The 17,577-nt window shown below is 35.7% G+C and overlaps 2 protein-coding genes and 1 long non-coding RNA gene across 4 annotated transcripts; 2 read left to right on the top strand and 1 right to left on the bottom strand.

Annotated features, from left to right (window-relative positions):
- Nucleotides 1,271-4,475, bottom strand: LOC107613149 (NADH dehydrogenase [ubiquinone] 1 alpha subcomplex subunit 2-like). The gene is made up of 4 exons (XM_016315009.2): nucleotides 4,352-4,475; nucleotides 3,901-3,993; nucleotides 3,689-3,795; nucleotides 1,271-1,771 (listed from the first exon to the last, which is right to left on the bottom strand). The coding sequence occupies exons 2-4, from the start codon at nucleotides 3,984-3,986 to the stop codon at nucleotides 1,668-1,670; spliced, it is 297 nt and encodes a 98-aa protein (XP_016170495.1). The 5' UTR covers nucleotides 3,987-3,993; nucleotides 4,352-4,475; the 3' UTR covers nucleotides 1,271-1,667.
- LOC107611014 lies at nucleotides 5,099-6,214 on the top strand. The gene is made up of 2 exons (XR_002352415.1): nucleotides 5,099-5,523; nucleotides 5,611-6,214. It is a non-coding gene; the product is annotated as an uncharacterized LOC107611014 (long non-coding RNA).
- On the top strand, nucleotides 6,911-10,353 carry LOC107613148 (NADH dehydrogenase [ubiquinone] 1 alpha subcomplex subunit 2-like). 2 transcript variants are annotated; one of them, XM_016315006.2, is made up of 4 exons: nucleotides 6,911-7,012; nucleotides 8,064-8,156; nucleotides 8,291-8,397; nucleotides 9,852-10,353. In XM_016315006.2, the coding sequence occupies exons 2-4, from the start codon at nucleotides 8,071-8,073 to the stop codon at nucleotides 9,953-9,955; spliced, it is 297 nt and encodes a 98-aa protein (XP_016170492.1). In that variant the 5' UTR covers nucleotides 6,911-7,012; nucleotides 8,064-8,070; the 3' UTR covers nucleotides 9,956-10,353. The 2 variants fall into 2 exon arrangements, with proteins under 2 accessions (XP_016170492.1, XP_016170493.1); XM_016315007.2 differs by lacking the exon at nucleotides 6,911-7,012 and adding an exon at nucleotides 7,248-7,396.

Here is a 17,577-nt window from a genome sequence, read left to right as displayed (position 1 = left end):
TCCTCAGTCCCCGTGTTTGAGTACAGAGTTTTCTCATACATCGCATCCAAGTCCAATGTGTGGTAGTAGCTGGGCACAGATGATAACTCCGGGATTGGTTTGGGAGTTGGCAACAAGTATCGACGTGATCCCCCAACGGGAGTCTTTGGTATGAACTCATCTTCATCATCACCCATAGATGAACCACTTCCGTCACTATCGGCAACGTAGTCATCATCCGATCCTCACCCTTAACTTCCTTGTCCTGCACCGGACTCGCACAGTGCAACGGACGTGGTGCGAGAGGAGGGTCATTCGGTAAAGTCTGAGGTACCACTACCGCCCCCACCAATGTTACGAACCTCCGCTGAAAGCTCCATCACTTATTCAACCATAATTCTCCCGTGCACATCAAACATAAGGCGCACATGCTCGTCGCCATCGAGGCAAAACAGAAGAAATCGAAACACCTCATTCCCCATCGATGCTAGCATCCTATACCCAACTCGACCAACCTCTTTTGGCTTCGTACCACCAACGTGCGACAATATCATACTCTTTAGTTCTAACAACGAATCCACTCTTCTACTTCAAAAAGGCGTCAGACTATTGCACTCAAATATCACCCTGCTATCACTATGTCTCATCTAACAGTTGGGATAAACCATCGTAACAAAAAACCACTACTATTAGACATTTTTTCCAAAGCTCTAGGAAGGAAAATGGAAGAGAAGGAAGATTTGATAATTTTGTGAAGAATACCAATAGTTTGCTGGTCCTTTTATGGAAGCTAGATGTTTGTCTGTCCTATTATATCTCGTTTATTGTGTCAACGACCTAAACTCAGTCTTATCTGATTTAAACTGGCCATATCTCGTTTACACTGTAAACGAGATAAGGCATGTATGACATCATGTTTATAAACATGATAATGAGAGACATGTGCGTACCATATCTTGTAAATGAGATACAATCATACTTATCTCGTTTACACTGTAAACGAGATAAGATTAAATATGAAAAACCGTTAATACTATCAAAACTACATTTATCAGTAATTATAATATTTATTTTATTTATTTAAAAAAATCTAACGAGTATATAATGCTTAATTACTTCTCATAATTTAATATTTGCTTTTAATACAAATATGTATCTAAACTCTAAACTAAATAAATTTCTTTTAAAAAAAAGTCTTAAAAACATTTACTAAATGTAAGTATTTTTTCAACTTAAAATGTATATTTAATGAATAGTAGCTGGGGACTGATGGGAGTGATGGCTAATGGTGTACAACGATCAATTTTGGAAACTTTATGGCAGAAAAAACTCAAAGGGGAAAACAATATATAAATCGGTTTCTGCCCTTGTTACAGTAAATACAAAACATCTCTGGCAACGCAATCTTTCACGAAGAAATACTATTGATAAGAACCAAAGTCAAAGTGAATAGAATAAATCTGAGTTCTGAATGAATCCCTCAGCAGAGTCATGCAGAACCAGACTTTCAACTTGACATGATCATACTTGAAGTGACTATAAGATACACATAGAGACCGAATGAAACCAGATAAATTACAATTAGAAATAATGGTAAAACTCTGGTTTATTATAAACCATAAGCAAATGTAATTAGAAGTATAGCATGAGAGCATTATTCCATTCCAAACAGTTCAGAAGCAGCAATATCAAGCTTTCAAAATCTCTCCGGCTTTCACCAGATCTTCAAGTGCCTTGGAGATCTGTGCCTCAGACAAGCCTTCCAATTTGATGCCTTTCTCAACACCAAAGTCTAGCATTAACAAATTGAACAAAGTGAGAGCTCGCCATAAAGAGGTGCTTATTTCAAAATAATGCAAGAAATAATCAAGATGTTCGATAGACATAGATAGATGAACAATAGATACGCTGAAATATGGGGATTTATTTCTTATACACATTCTCTATGTCAGTGGATTCTTTAAGCACTCTTTAATGCCCTCAAAATCTAGAGAAGAAAAGGGTAGGAAACTGGGAATTTGTTATCTCTATTTCCATGTCACCAATTTCTCCCCAAAGGTATGGTGATGCCTTTGCATGGAATTGCAGGTCTCTTCATAAATTCTAATATCTGGTGCACATTTGGTAGAATGTGGGTAGTTAACCAAGTCATTTTACATAGCAATTATATCAATATCAAATTATTAATTAAGAAAAAAAATGAACATAAGCAGGGCCTTAGCAAGAGCAAAAATAGCTCCCTACATTAGGTTCTTGACTTGTATCAAATTTGTTATAAAAACCTATTTTGTTCACATTACATGATGAAGGTTGAAGGATGTCAACCGATATTTAAGAAAAGAATATAATATGATGTTTTCTTTCAATAAATAATCTAAAATTGAATAATAAGGGGTAGTTTTTGTCATTAGGAAGATGTAAACTATGTTTTGTAACAACAGTTTGTTTACCCACAAATTGAGCATCCCAGGGATTTCAAAAGTCGTAAAACCCAACCCCACAAAATTATTCTTTCAAATGTGGTATATATTTATGTCACAAATGACAGCATCAACCATCGAAATTGAGTTGCAAGGGAAACAGGTCGGTAGGAATGAGGTAACTCACCAAAATGGAAGAGTAAATCAAAGAGCTTGTTAAATATTAACCAAGCATGCCACATGATACGGAATATAGCAGTGCAAGGAGAAGTGACCACATGAGCATTTCCAACTAAAAAGAGGCACTTCATTAAAGTGAAGGTATGAGGATGGTGAGACTTCTTTCTTATTTCTGCAATTACCTATTCTGATACTATCTATGTACCAAGTTATTAAAATCTTCCATTTGTGTATCAGGTGAAGTTATAGATACCTAGCCATAGACTATTGGGATTCAATTTTAATTGTCAAGTGTGTAGGATGAAGAGTGAATTGTGGGCAAGGCTCTATGGGGATAGATTTAGAAAATAGAAACTAACTCTACCAACTAGACAGAGGAGGTTGAATATTTTAGAAGTGGTAAGGGGAGGGGTATTGAGGGGAATATCTCAGAAGTTAGAAATGAACCAGACTTAGGAGAGTATTAAGTTTCTTGAATACGCAACTATAGAAGAGATTTGTCCTCCAGAAGAAGCATGCACATTTTACTATTCTTGCAATTTCAGTCTAAATTCGAGCATATTTTCTGTGATCTAGTCCTATTATACCCATGAGTACAAGGTTAGTAAAAGATTATCATTAAAGGAACAATTCATTGACGGTGAATATCATTGCTAATTGTGATTGTAATTGGACTAGTTGGTGTGGATTGATCTTTGTGCAAGACCAGTACAACTAAAACTTTTAGCCTCACTATACATTAAGTGTATAAGTAAGAAAGTTGAGAATTCTTGACTCAGGATAAAAGCGAAAAGTATTGTATATTAATATTTAGTTATGTATATTGTGCCAATGAACAAACGGGGATAGAAGGGCTCATTGATGATGATATAGAACAGAAAAGCATATCAAAGGGTGATAAATTCAAATATAGAGTTTTGATGCACTGACAGTGAGTCGTTCACATATCTGTTCTTTTGGAAGACCATTCTTGCGGTCAATATAAAAAGTAGTTATTATTACTGATGTGGTTATGTGATTGGATGCATGTGTAAAATTACTCTACACTATCAAAATTAAATTCAAATAAAAATAAGAAGAAAAAGAATGAGACATTAGAATGATGATACCAAATCTCGCCCATAATTGGGGTTCAGCTCCACTGCATTCGCGGATCAGTATTGGCAATTTTGGGTTCAATGTCTTCAGTTCCTTATAATTCTTTTCCACAAATGTCCTGAAGATAACAAAAAAAAAAGAACACTCATTAGTCATTACTACTTAACTATCTACAAGATTTACATAATCAAATCAAGAGATAAGAAAATGTAAATAATATAACCTTGCAGATGAGCTTGCAGGTGATGACTGGCACATTAGAAATCGAAGCTCCCTTATGTTCTTTGAAAGATTTCCTCTCCACGCCATTGATTCCCTACCTCAATTTAATACTTTATTTTTAGATATTTCCTCATCAGCAGGCATCAACAAAAGAAGGTAAAAGTAAAACCCCATACATGTATGCATGTATTCAATGAAATCAAAGCAAAACTAACTGTGAGAAAAATATTAAACTTACTCGTGGTTTTTATAGAAAGCATTCCTTCTGTTTTACAAGCTTCAAATATAAACAGTTCAAATGCTCATATAAAAATAAAAATTATGTAGATGTTTTTCCTCTCCAAAATGAATAGTCCAATTGTTAAGTTAAAACTAACACAGGTAGAAGTAACTGCACAAATACAATCCACAATTTTCATGAATTTCTGAGTAGTTAGTTTCAGATGTATTACCTGAATATGATGCCAAAGTCGAACAAGGTATTTGCGTAAGAAGCCGCTAGGTGATGGACACGGAAACCATGCGCTGATTCGGGACTGGCTTCGGTTTTGGCCTTTTGGGGTTAAGAAGTGAGAACCAAAGTGAGGGTAGTGTTGTCATTTTGCAATTTCAAAAACCAACCAAAACCACGGCAAACAGACAAAAAATGACAAAAGCGGTAGATATTGTGATTCACATCTTTTATATTGTTATACCCAAACATAATTTATAGATAAAAAGATCTTTTTGCATGAAATATTTAAACATAAAATTATTTTTATTTTTTTATAAAATCTTTTAAAAAAGATAATTAAAAAAAGTCTTTTTTTAAAAACTCACACAAACAAATCCATTGTTTGCATATGTATTTTTCTTTGTTATTTTTGATTTTGTTAGAGCTGGATCTAAAAAAGTTGAAGGTAAACTCGATAAGGTTGTGTTTGTTTTGGAGAGTGCTAGGCATGGTTCTGAAAACCGAACTGGACCGGCCGGTTCAACCGGATTAACCAGAAACCAGTCACCTAACTGGTCCGGGTAAGGTCAAAAACCGTCTGGCAAAAAACCAGTGAAAAACCAGTCGAACCGGCAGTTAACCGGTGAACCGGGAGAACCGTTTAGTTTTTTAATGGTTTTTGGTTTGAAAGTTAAAAAACTAAACGGTGTCGTCTTGGCTCTTTAAAAAAAAAAAAACGCCTAAGATTAAAGCCCTAAATCCTAATCAGTACCCACAAAGCCCCTAGCCCCTTTTGTTCAGTCCCTCACCTCACCACACCTCAACCCTAATTTCCTTCCAATCTTCCTCCAACCCCAACGAAGAGCAGCCGCCACCATCACCGCTATCCACCCTCATCGTGGGTCGTTGGTGCTTCTGCCCTCCTCGCCCTACTCCTCATCGTTTCTGCTTGTCACCTCTTCTCTGCTTCCCGTCAATCTTCCCGTTGCTGCCTCTTTGCTCCGCACCGTGTCTCGTCGTCGTTGCAGACGTTGCTTCTCCTTGCCGTCGTCGCCTCTCAAAGATTCGTTTGGAGCTGCTGGCGTTGTAATCTCTGTCGTCGTTGTCCTCGAGCCCTCTCTCTCCTTCTCTTTCTGTCTGAGCAGAATTTCTTTCCTCCTAGCCATCACTTCCCTTCCTCCCTCGTTGTCGGTAAGCGTGCTACTTCAATTTATGATGTTGCTGATTTTCTGAAATAATGGTTTATTTTGAATGATTCTGTTGAAATTTTTTTTGCAGAGTTAATTTTGTTGATGGAATTCTGAGTTGGGGTTGATGGTTGATTTTAACAGTGGTTGTTAATTTTGTTAATTTTGTGTTCTGAGTTGGGGGTTGTTGGTGATATAATTCTGAATTTAATTTGGGTGCTGATTGCTGAGTATAAATTCTTTGTTTATTTATTCTGTTTTTGGATTTTCTAACTTTGGATGCTGAGTTCTCTGTGTTTGGATTCGAGTTTTTATTGTTGAATATTTGATTAGAAGTTTTTGTTAAAATTTTTGTGATTCTGAATTTTTTGTTGCTGGTGGCTTGACTTTCCATGTAAGTTTGTTATTCTGATTTCTGTTTTGTGATTCTTGAACATGATCTTTTGGGTTCTGGCCTCCAAAAGCAAGAAGTGTATGTTGTTGCCAAAAATGTGATTAGAGGTAAAAGGGAATTTCTCTGAGATGATGAACTTGGATAGAAGAATTATGTAGCACCAGTTTATTGTTGTGCAAAAAGTCACAGAGAGAGTGAGAGAGAATTTGAGAATGAAGAAAGAAATTGATTTAATTATGATCTGTAGGTTTCTTTTACACTGAAATGGACAAATATTTATAATAAGTTGCTTTAGTTTCTATAATATTTACATGTATATTAAATTTTAATAATTTTATTTTATATTTACTTAAAACGGTTTAACCACGGTTCAACCCCGGTTGAACTATTGAACCATTAAACCGGTCACTTGACCGGTTCAATGACCGGTTCGATTCTCGCAACCTTGGTGCTAGGTAAACAATAACTATCTTGAACAACATAAACAATCACCAATCAAATAAAAATACACTATACCCTAATTTAATGCTACTAATTAAAGTTAAGATTAATTTACTCTTTTAACCCTATTAATTCACATTATTCACACATTATTCAAAAATATTGTTCGTTACCTATACTTTTCTGTTTGTTTTTAGGGACAGGACATTGAAATAGAAATTCGGATATATAAATTTGTGTTTAAGGCTCAAAAGTGAATATTCTTTATTATTTTTAATTTTAAAAAATACAATGCATCAATAACAAATTCTGATTATCATATTTCAATAAATAACATATTACACCATTTAAATCGAGACAGTATTTGTTTGTAGAAAAGTCAAAATACTCAATAAAAATACAAATATAATCAATTTCGTTTTAGAAAAATCACATAAAAATGCTGTTTATTTTATTTTATACTAATATTTTATTCTATGCTTTTATTTATTAAATTTGCAAAGTTATAATACCAAATATAAATGTCATGGAAATGACAAGTCTACCCTCCTGTTAGCTTTGGTTCTTCACCCAAAAGTGAACCGAACACTTGAACAGTATCCATCACTTCGTGGCTTCTTACGCAACAACGCCATTCAAACTTTGTGATTACATTCAGGTAAACTAATTACACATTAACTGTTCAAAATTTTGGTTTGATTTTCTTATTGTATACATACATGTCTAATCTAAAACCCTCCTTCTTGATACTGATATCAAGTCACAAGGTAGACATTTTCGGAACCTAGAGGATTTGATACAGGGTTTTGCAATATGATAAGAATTAATGTCATTTTCATACTGATTTTCAAAGATTTCTTAGCTATAATTTCTTTATCTGTAATTTTTTTTGTCTATAATTTTTTCTCATTATAGTTTGTGGAGATGCTGCTTCATTTTATTTTTTCTTCCCTGGATCAGTACATTCCAATTTTTCGCTGTAATTGTTCTTCAAAAATTAGTATTGTGTAGAAGTATCCAATTTTACCTTGGATCTGTTGTTGTAAGTCTTCCCAAGTATTTATGTATTTTTTATGAAATTTTTATCATGGTTCTTATTTATGATTTTATTGAATTTCAAGGATATTCTGCAATCAGGGTGTAGGTATAGGGTTGTACTTTTGTAATATGATTGGAATATGCAGTTTCTATTTTCTTCTTTCAAGTTTTTTAAATTCTAGTAAATAAGTGGCCAAATTTTGGGCAGTAGAACTTCTGCTAGATCATATTGCTCAGTATTGCTTGTTTATTGGAAGAAAACTCAATAGTAGTTGAGCTGAAAATGATAATAATCATGAAATCTTAACCCGAGTTTAGTTAGTTGTTGTCTGGGTGAATGCTTGGGGGTTCAGACAATTTAAAATTCTCTTGCTTTTGGAACTTTTGTTTTTGAGATCAGTCTTCATAATATTGGCATGTAGACTTTTATATCTATGTGCAATGAAAGAACATTGCAAGTATGTTTCCAACTTCCAAGTAGTAGAATTTTGTGTATACTTTTGGGGCCTTTTAATTGATTGTCAATTATTTGTAGCTTAGCATTGCAACTTTGGGCAGTTCTGCCTGTATTAGTTTATCTTACATTGTGTTTGTTGGGTTTTAGTTTTACCTCCCTTCTTTATTGCCTCGTGATGAGGAAAAATCTGAAATAAATTATTAAATTGAGCTAGGGAAGCAATGGCATGGAGAGGACATCTTTCAAAGAACATAAGGGAGCTTAGGTTTTTGATGTGCCAGTCGTCGCCTGCAAGCTCACCTGCAAGGTTATATTTATATTCACTTTTTTTTTGGGGGAAAATATCACCGCTTTATTATTTACATATCTTAGTGTGATTTGATTACTTACATCTTATAGATAGGTGAGTATCAATTAATGTTGTTTTTTTCATTATCTTAGGACATTTGTGGAAAAGAACTATAAGGAACTCAAGACTTTGAACCCGAAATTGCCAATACTGATCCGTGAATGCAGTGGAGCGGAACCCCAACTATGGGCAAGATATGGTATCACCATCTAAGTCCCGTTCTTATCTGTTTAATCTGAATTTGTCACCATATTATTAATAAAAATTAATTTTGACTTTTAGAATAATATGTAACGTAGCAAGCATATCTAGGATGAAATGAATGAAAACAAATGAAACAGTAGAATCCACACTGAACAGCCTATTACAATTAGCAATGATCTTCATTGTTGCTGATTTCTTCCTTCCATATCATGGGAGACACAATTTTTAAGAATTTGATAGATCAGATGGATTGGATAGCAGCAGAACATTCCGGTGAATGAACTGCCTCCATTTAGTTGGCACTCATGTGGTCATTTCTCCTTGCGTCCCAATTTACGTATCTTATGATGCGTGGCCTACTTGATTAACTAGCTGTTGGTTTACTCAGCACTCTAGCTGAGTAAGCTCATTCCTGCAAACTGGTTCCCAAGTTGCAAAGTGCCCTCCTTCCTATCATTTGGACATAATGTATAACTACATTTGAGAGAGAATAATTTTATGGGGTGAGTTTTACATCTTTTAAAAACTGAGATGCTCTAATTTTTGGCAAACTGTTGATATAAAACAAAATAAATTTGCATCTTCCTAGTTGCAAAATCTATCCCTGTTATGAAATTATACATTTTTGCTCAAAGAAAAATACCATATAAACAATTGCTGAAAGAAAATACAATATTGTTTTCTTTTCTTAAATATTGATCAACAACTATAAATCCTTATCCACTATGTGGGTGTCAACTGCATGGATCAGACAGTGCAGTTACACCCTGTCATGAATCATATACGGAATCAGCTTATTTTTGCTCAGATTTTTTCCGATCACCTTATTCATAGTCTCTTTAGGTCTTTCTCTGTCCCTAACTAAGGTAGCTATCTCTCATCTTGTCTATCCTTTTGATGGGATGCTTTTCTAGTCTTTATATTTATACACTTGGAAAAGCCTTAAGTGAACAAGGTTTATATTTGGTAGGAGTCAAGAATCTTATGCAGGTTATGATTTCTTTTCTCTTTCTTTAGTATTTGCCTTGTTGATCTTCAACCTCTAGCGCTCTGTGATGTTGGAACACATTCTAGTGGCTCGTAGATACTTGTTCCAAAATAAAATTGATAATCTTAAAAAATTAGTAACATTGAAAGGCCTCCAAATATTGATTCCCTTTGCATCCTTATAACTCAGAAACGGGATAAAGATAACAAATTCCTACCATTATTTACAGATTTTGGAGGACCTTGAAGAGTGCTTAAGGATTTCACTGACATAAAATGTGTATAAGAAATAAATCCACATATTTCACGTTAATTACACTGCATATTTACTGTCATGATATCTATCATTAGTGAGCCTTTGATACTTTCTTCTAATATGATTTTTTTAATTTTTTTTATTTTGAAATAATTATCTGCGTAGTTGAGTCCTCGTTTCTTTTGTAATTTGTTGCTTTATATTAGATTTTGGTGTTGAGAAAGGAATCAAACTGGAAGGCTTGTCGGAGGCACAGATCTCCAAGGCACTTGAAGATTTGGTGAAAGCTGGAGAATCCTTGAAAGCCTGATATTGCACCTTCTCAGCCATCTGAAATTGAATAATGCTCTCATGCTGCACTTCAAATTGATGATTGCATTTGTTTTTTAATAAGCTAGATGTATTCCCCCTTTAAAAGTGTAATGTTATCTGACTCAGTCTTTCTCTCTGTATCTTATAGTCATTTCAAGTATGATCCTGTTCTTGTCAGGGAAAAAAAGAAAAAAAAAAAAAGGTATCATCCTGTTAGGTTGATAGTCCTGGGTTCTGCATGTTGAGCACACCTGTGATGAGAGATTTATTAAGAACTCAGATTTAAATTTCATGTATTCATTTTGGACTGCATTGCCAAAGAATTTTGGTATTGATCAAATCAAATAATCTGGTGTAACAAGGCATGGACCAATTTATATTTTTGGGAAAAACATTCTAAATATTCGTAACTTTTTGTGCAAAATTTTAGTATTGCCTTAAGTCATTTTCTTAATGGTTCGTGTAAACTGCTTTATATTTTGTTTTCTTGGATTTTTCATTTTTCTTTGTGACTTTTTGGCTTGCTTATTTTTATTAACTAATTCCCCTAAACTCCTTCCAAAAAAATAAAAAGGTGGGGAGGGGGATAAAGGAAAAAAAATCAACTAATGTTATTAAAATTTTTTAATATTAAAAAGACCTATCTTTCTTCAACTAATTGGGCAAACAATGGCAAAAAGAAAAACACAAGTTCGTCATTACATAACCAGCACCATTTTTCAACAATTCTATTTTGGATTTTATAATCACTCTTTCTTTTTTTTTTTCTATTTTAGGTGAAGTGTGGTTTCATAAACTAAAAAATTTTCTTTCAACTGATCGTATTCATATATTATTTTGTCAAAGTTGTTATTCTCGTCTATGACATTGCTTTTCATTTTTCATTTTTTTGTAAGCCTTCTAAGAATTTTTTTTTCTCTATTACTAGTCTAAAATATGTTATTTTCATAGCATTTAAGTTATTAAAAATGATTAAGAATTTCTCAAACATTTCATTAGCGCTTTCTCCTTTTTTCGTAAAAAAACATTTCATACTCTTTTCTTAATATATTAATCCTTATTTTCTTCAATTGTATTGTGCCTTTAGGTGTAATTTGAAATTTATTCCAAATTTTTTTTTCACATTTTGAAACTTTTTGAAATTTCTCAAAATTAATAGCACAGAATAGTATGTTGATTGTCTTTGCATTGAGCTCCACTTTTTTTCTTGTTCTTATCAGCCCACTTATTCTCTTTTTTATGAACCATATCTCCTTCGTTGTTTGTCTTCTTTGAAATGTCTGAAACATTCATGATTATCTTCTAATTGTCATAATTCACGAACTATACAAATATCTTTATTCTTTTCTTTTAATAGGTGCGGTTTTTGCTATTAAAGATGGAGGTTTTTTATTGGATTGCTCTTCGATAAATGTGTAAGTTACCACATTTGATTTCATGTTGGCCATTTTGATCTTTCATCCAAGTTGTTACACTGGATACTTGAGACTTTGTCTCTTAATACAAATTGAAATTTTTTAATAACCTAAAGAAGGGAGTTAAATTTATGACATCTTTTAAAAGAAATACTAAAACAGATTCGAGGATTTGTTACTACAGTATTTATTAAAATAATTTTGTAAAAGACAATTATTTTTATCTCATAACGACGATATAAAAGTTAGAGCATAGAAGAAGAGCTTGCATCACTATATATCCTAGTTCAACCACTTAATATAATGTGGTCTATATCCAGTCTCCACCATAACAATGATAGAATTTTTTTTATAATTTCAGAGAAATTACAATTACCAACTCCCTAAGATTCTTGTAATCCTAACAATTACACAGAAGGAAAAAGATAAATTCACAGACAATAGAAGAAAACTACCAGAAAAAAAAGAGGTCGGATGCTACCTAACTCAGCATGATGGAAGGAAGGATCTCCTAGAAATCTCTTCGTATCCAGATGAGGACAAGGCGGACAACGACCTAACTGCTTGTAGATTTTGTGATGCACCAAGATTTTAGGTCGAAAGAGAATGGATTGGTAAACGGCGGGAAAAGAGAATTCCAAACAAATGGATACAGTACTTATCCCTAATCCCTAGGCTAAAATGATTGTATGCATCAATGAATTTCATCCCTCACATGACTTGGCATAGTAAAAACAAGAGAGATGATAGTTTTATGACCCACCTGTCACACGGAGATGCTTGGAAGTACTTTGATCGGGTACACCCTATATTTGCGAGTGAGGGTAGAAATGTTAGATTAGCTTTGTGTTCTGACAGGTTTGCACCAAACGCTAACTTCGATAACACGTTCTCTTGTTGGCCTGTTGTGGTGACTCCTTATAACCTACCTCTTGAAATGTGCATGAAGGACTCGTATATATTTTTAACTTGACAACTTTAAAATCAGGACTTCTATAATAACTTTCCAAACACAAATAACTTATTTAAAAGTTATTAATAAAAGTCCTTATATTTTAAGCTCTTTTTTCAAAAGAACTTATTTAAGAAGTTTAGCCAAACTGGCCCTAAGAATAAAATTTATTCTTACAGCAACAAATTCAACTTACTGATAATTTTTTACAACAAATTCAACTATGATAATTTTCATGAACAAAAAATTTAGCTAGGTGATTATTTCAGTAAGACAGTAACAAATTCAAGGTACAGCGATGATAATTAGCAACAAATTCAACTCATTGATGATTTTTTATCAACAAAAAAATGATCTTAGTGATATTTTTAGCAACAAATTTAGCTTACAGCAACAAATTCAGCAAATCCTACTTCATTCATGATTTATAGCAATATTTAGATCAGCAACAAGGCAAACTAATTGATTAGCAATTCAACATCATCTCAAAATAGAGGGACAAGGGAAATTTGCAAAAGACAGAACAGGGGAAGCGATGATGCAGGGACTCACTAATGGTCTACGGTGACTCAGCGACGGCGAGGACTCGAAACCAGAATACAACGAGGGACGAAGCACGCGACGACTCCACGACGGTCCATGGTGACTCGGCGACGGCGAGGACCCGAAACCAGAAGACGACGAGCAACGCCTCTGTCGCCGGCGACGAGGAGTCCAGGAAAGGCCACGAGACATTAAAATGTCGACGACAAAATGAGACAAACGACGAGACATCGACGAGTGTGAAGGAGACGAGACTCGAGTGAGACCGAGAGAGTCTCTAGTAACAGTGAGAGAGAAGAGAGAGTTTGAGTCCGTCAGTATGAGAATTGAGAAGTGTACTAAATGGGTTTTTGTTTTATTTTTTAAATTATTTAAAATTATAAATATTTTATATAATTTACTAACGAGTATAGGATTTTTTTTAAATAAATAAAATAAATATTATAATTACTGATATATGTAATTTTGAGAGTATCAACGATTTTTTATATTTAACCTTATCTCGTTTACAATAAGGTATGCACACGTCTCTACGTATCACGTTTATGAATGCGATGTGATACAATCCTTATTTCGTTTACCGTGTAAACGAGATACGGCCATACTTATTTCGTTTACATATTTCGTTTATATTATAAATGAGATAAGGAAAGCTGGCACCTATAAATGTAACTCGTTAACAGATCACCTGACCCCACTCCTGATCAATATTTCTCACATTTCTCTCCATCCTTAGGCTAGTTTATTGATATTTTTGAGTTCCCGATACGTTATGGCACGCAACCCTGACATAAATTGGCTGAACGCATACTGACTCATTACGGGAGTCATCGACTTTGAGGTTGGTGCTATCTTTTATGGTTCAAATTAATAATTGATTGTCTTTTAATTAGTGAATAGACATGATAGATTGAATGATATTTAGGTAACACAGAGTATGTTAGTTGGCAAATATGGATTAAGATATTTATAAGTAATTAAGTTAATTCATAATGAACTTTTTATTCATAGGGAAGACTTGTTGACAACTTATTTTGCAGAAGTCAAGTTTATTCGTAGTGAAAATTTGATAAGTATGTTAGTTGGCAAATAGGAATTATAAGTACTATTTTTTCTGATGTTTATCTGATGGTTATCTGAGTTGCATATTATATTTTTTATAATAGATCTAAACATGCTAGAGAAATTAGTTTGAAGTATTGTATTTGTAACTTTTTTACTTTTAAACAAAGGCATCGCCTTTTATTGCCTAGGCGAGTTAGTCTGTCATACACTTGCACTCCCGGATGCCATCGTTCCTTACCTGAGGGAAGTCGGGTTTGGTGATACGGTGCAGCTCTGCGACTTTGTCTTTGACAACTCCCTGATCACTGCATTTTTAGAGCGGTGGTGTCCGGAGACCCACACTTTCCACCTACCATGGGGTGAGTGCACCATCACCCTGCAGGATGTTACGTACCACCTTGGGTTACGCACAGACAGAGAGCCAGTGGATGGGTGCCAGCGTGACTTCCAGACTTGACACAACGGCCGACATGGGAGTACGTGGAGGAGCTCCTAGGAGTCAGACCGCCCCTTCCAGCGCAGCAGGGTGCGCAAAGGAAGGAGTCGTTCAGCATCAAAAAGACCTAGTTTAGAGACCGGGTCTAGTAGATGCCAGCCATCACCGATCCGGCCACCCTTCAACAGTTCACCAAGTGCTATATCATGCTACTGATCGGTAGATACTTGATGACCGACAAGTCCAACAATCAGGTGCACATCAGGTGGTTGCCATTGTTGGCGGACTTTAGGAGGTGCAGCGGTCTTTCGTGGGGTTCCGCTGTGCTTGCATAGACGTACCATTCCTTGTGCCATGCAGCACATCGTGATACGACGGACATCGCCGGTTGTACACCGCTTCTTATGGACGAACAACTGCTGCAACCTCTCGTAGGTGCATCTCACTATAGCTGAAATGGGTAGATACATTGTTCCCTTCAGCATTGCATTGATGTACTTGGAAAGGCTCGTTGTCATGTGACCACACCGACGTCCACCATCACAATGTTGCAGCCATATTTCCTTCTTAAATCTCCCGACCCAGTCAGCCATCTCACGCGATAAGGTCCTCAGAGCATCCATGTACCACTTGTAGCCAGCACTGCTAGGATTATAGGCATCATTAATGAGATATCGCTTGCCCTCAGCTAACTTGAACTGGGACATGAATTTTGCAGCCATATGCCTAACACAATATGCATGAAACGCCCTAGGAGGCTTCCATAGGCTATCATCCGCTCTAAGCGCAGCCTTGATTGCTTGGAATCTATCAGATATAATAAGAAGCCCTTCCTGCGGTATGACATGGCGCCTCAGATTGGATAGAAATAACGACCATGACTCCATACTCTCAGACTCAACAATGGCGAAAGCCACAGGTAGGATATTGCTATTACCGTCTTGGACAACTGCAATTAGCAACATCGCTCCATACTTACCGTACAAATACGTGCCGTCTACTGAGATAAAGGAATCGCAATGCTTGAACGCTTCAATGCATGAAGGGTACGACCAGAAAACCTTGTCAAACTAACTGCAGTCCGGAACCATCACGTGTCCATCATAGTATAGCACAGCACTCAAGTCACATAACATGCCTAGACAACAACTCTGCAATGCTTGGAGCAACCGTGGCACCCTATTGTATGACTCCTCCCAATCACCATATATATCTGTGTAATTGTCTTTGTTTTGCCATCCATACCTTCCTGTACGGCGGCTTGAAGTGATAGCTTTGTCTCATTGTACTTTGTAGAACAAGGATAAAAACTGATGGACTTGACTGTATGAGTGGTAAGATGAGGCTGCATATGAGATGACTGTCCAACTGCTAATAATCCAGCGACATGGTGGGGGGCTAGACACGTATGCAGTCTGCCAAATTTATGCACCTCACTAAAGTTTTTAAGTATCATCAAATTAAAATCTAACCAAAATGACAACAGCGATTTTAAAGACGAGCTAAAATCCTGAAACACTCACCAATATCTGAGATTCTGTCGGAAGGTGACCCGGAGGGTCCAAGGACAACCGTACGTGAAATGCCTGCATCGTACGTGGTACTTCATCCGGTCCGACTCAACTACCCGATACTTTGTGCTTCGCCGAATGCTGTAATTCTTCACACCTTGCAGCACTGCCTCTCTACTCCTGAATCTATGACCAACCCTAAACTCCACACTACCATCCGTGTTGTAATCCTCAGCCCCCGTGTTCGAGTACGGAGTTTTCTCATACATCGCATCCAAGTCCAATGTGTGGTAGTAGCTGGGCACAGATGATAACTCCGGGATTGGTTTGGGAGTTGGAAACAAGTATCGTCGTGATCCCCCAACGGGAGTCTTTGGTATGAACTCATCTTCATCATCACCCACAGATGAACCACTTCCGTCACTATCGGCAACGTAGTCATCATCCGATCCTTACCCTTAACTTCCATGTCCTGCACCGGACTCGCACAGTGCAACGGACGTGGTGCGAGAGGAGGGTCATTCGGTAAAGTCTGAGGTACCACTACCGCCCCCACCAATGTTACGAACCTCCGCTGAAAGCTCCATCACTTGTTCAACCATAATTCTCCCGTGCACATCAAACATAAGGCGCACATGCTCGTCGCCATCGAGGCAAAACAGACGAAATCGAAACACCTCATTCTCCATCGATGCTAGCATCCTATACCCAACTCGACCAACCTCTTTTGGCTTCGTACCACCAACGTGCGATAATATCATACTCTTTAGTTCTAACAACGAATCCACTCTTCTACTTCGAAAAAGCGTCAGACTCTCGCACTCAAATATCATCCTGCTGTCACTATGTCTCATCTAACAGTTGGGATAAACCATCGTAACAAAAAAACCACTACTATTAGACATTTTTTCCAAAGCTCTAGGAAGGAAAACGGAAGAGAAGGAAGATTTGATAATTTTGTGAAGAATACCAATAGTTTGTTGGTCCTTTTATGGAAGCTAGATGTTTGTCTGTCCTATTATATCTCGTTTATTGTGTCAACGACCTAAACTCAGTCTTATCTGATTTACACTGGCCATATCTCGTTTACACTGTAAACGAGATAAGGCATGTATGACATCATGTTTATAAACATGATAATGAGAGACATGTGCGTACCATATCTTGTAAACGAGATACAATCATACTTATCTCGTTTACACTGTAAACGAGATAAGATTAAATATGAAAAACCGTTAATACTATCAAAACTACATTTATCAGTAATTATAATATTTATTTTATTTATTTAAAAAAATCTAACGAGTATATAATGCTTAATTACTTCTCATAATTTAATATTTGCTTTTAATACAAATATGTATCTAAACTCTAAACTAAATAAATTTCTTTTAAAAAAAAGTCTTAAAAACATTTACTAAATGTAAGTATTTTTTCAACTTAAAATGTATATTTAATGAATAGTAGCTGGGGACTGATGGGAGTGATGGCTAATGGTGTACAACGATCAATTTTGGAAACTTTATGGCAAAAAAAAACTCAAAGGGAAAAGCAATACATAAATCGGTTTCTGCCCTTGTTACAGTAAATACAAAACATCTCTGGCAACGCAATCTTTCACCAAGAAATACTATTGATAAGAACCAAAGTCAAAGGGAATAGAATAAATCTGTGTTCTGAATGAATCCCTCAGCAGAG

This window comes from Arachis ipaensis, chromosome B08 (assembly GCF_000816755.2).
Source record: "Arachis ipaensis cultivar K30076 chromosome B08, Araip1.1, whole genome shotgun sequence".
Taxonomy (NCBI): Eukaryota; Viridiplantae; Streptophyta; class Magnoliopsida; order Fabales; family Fabaceae; genus Arachis; species Arachis ipaensis.
Note: the sequence above shows the minus strand (reverse complement) of the source record. Positions and strands in the feature narration are given on the sequence as shown.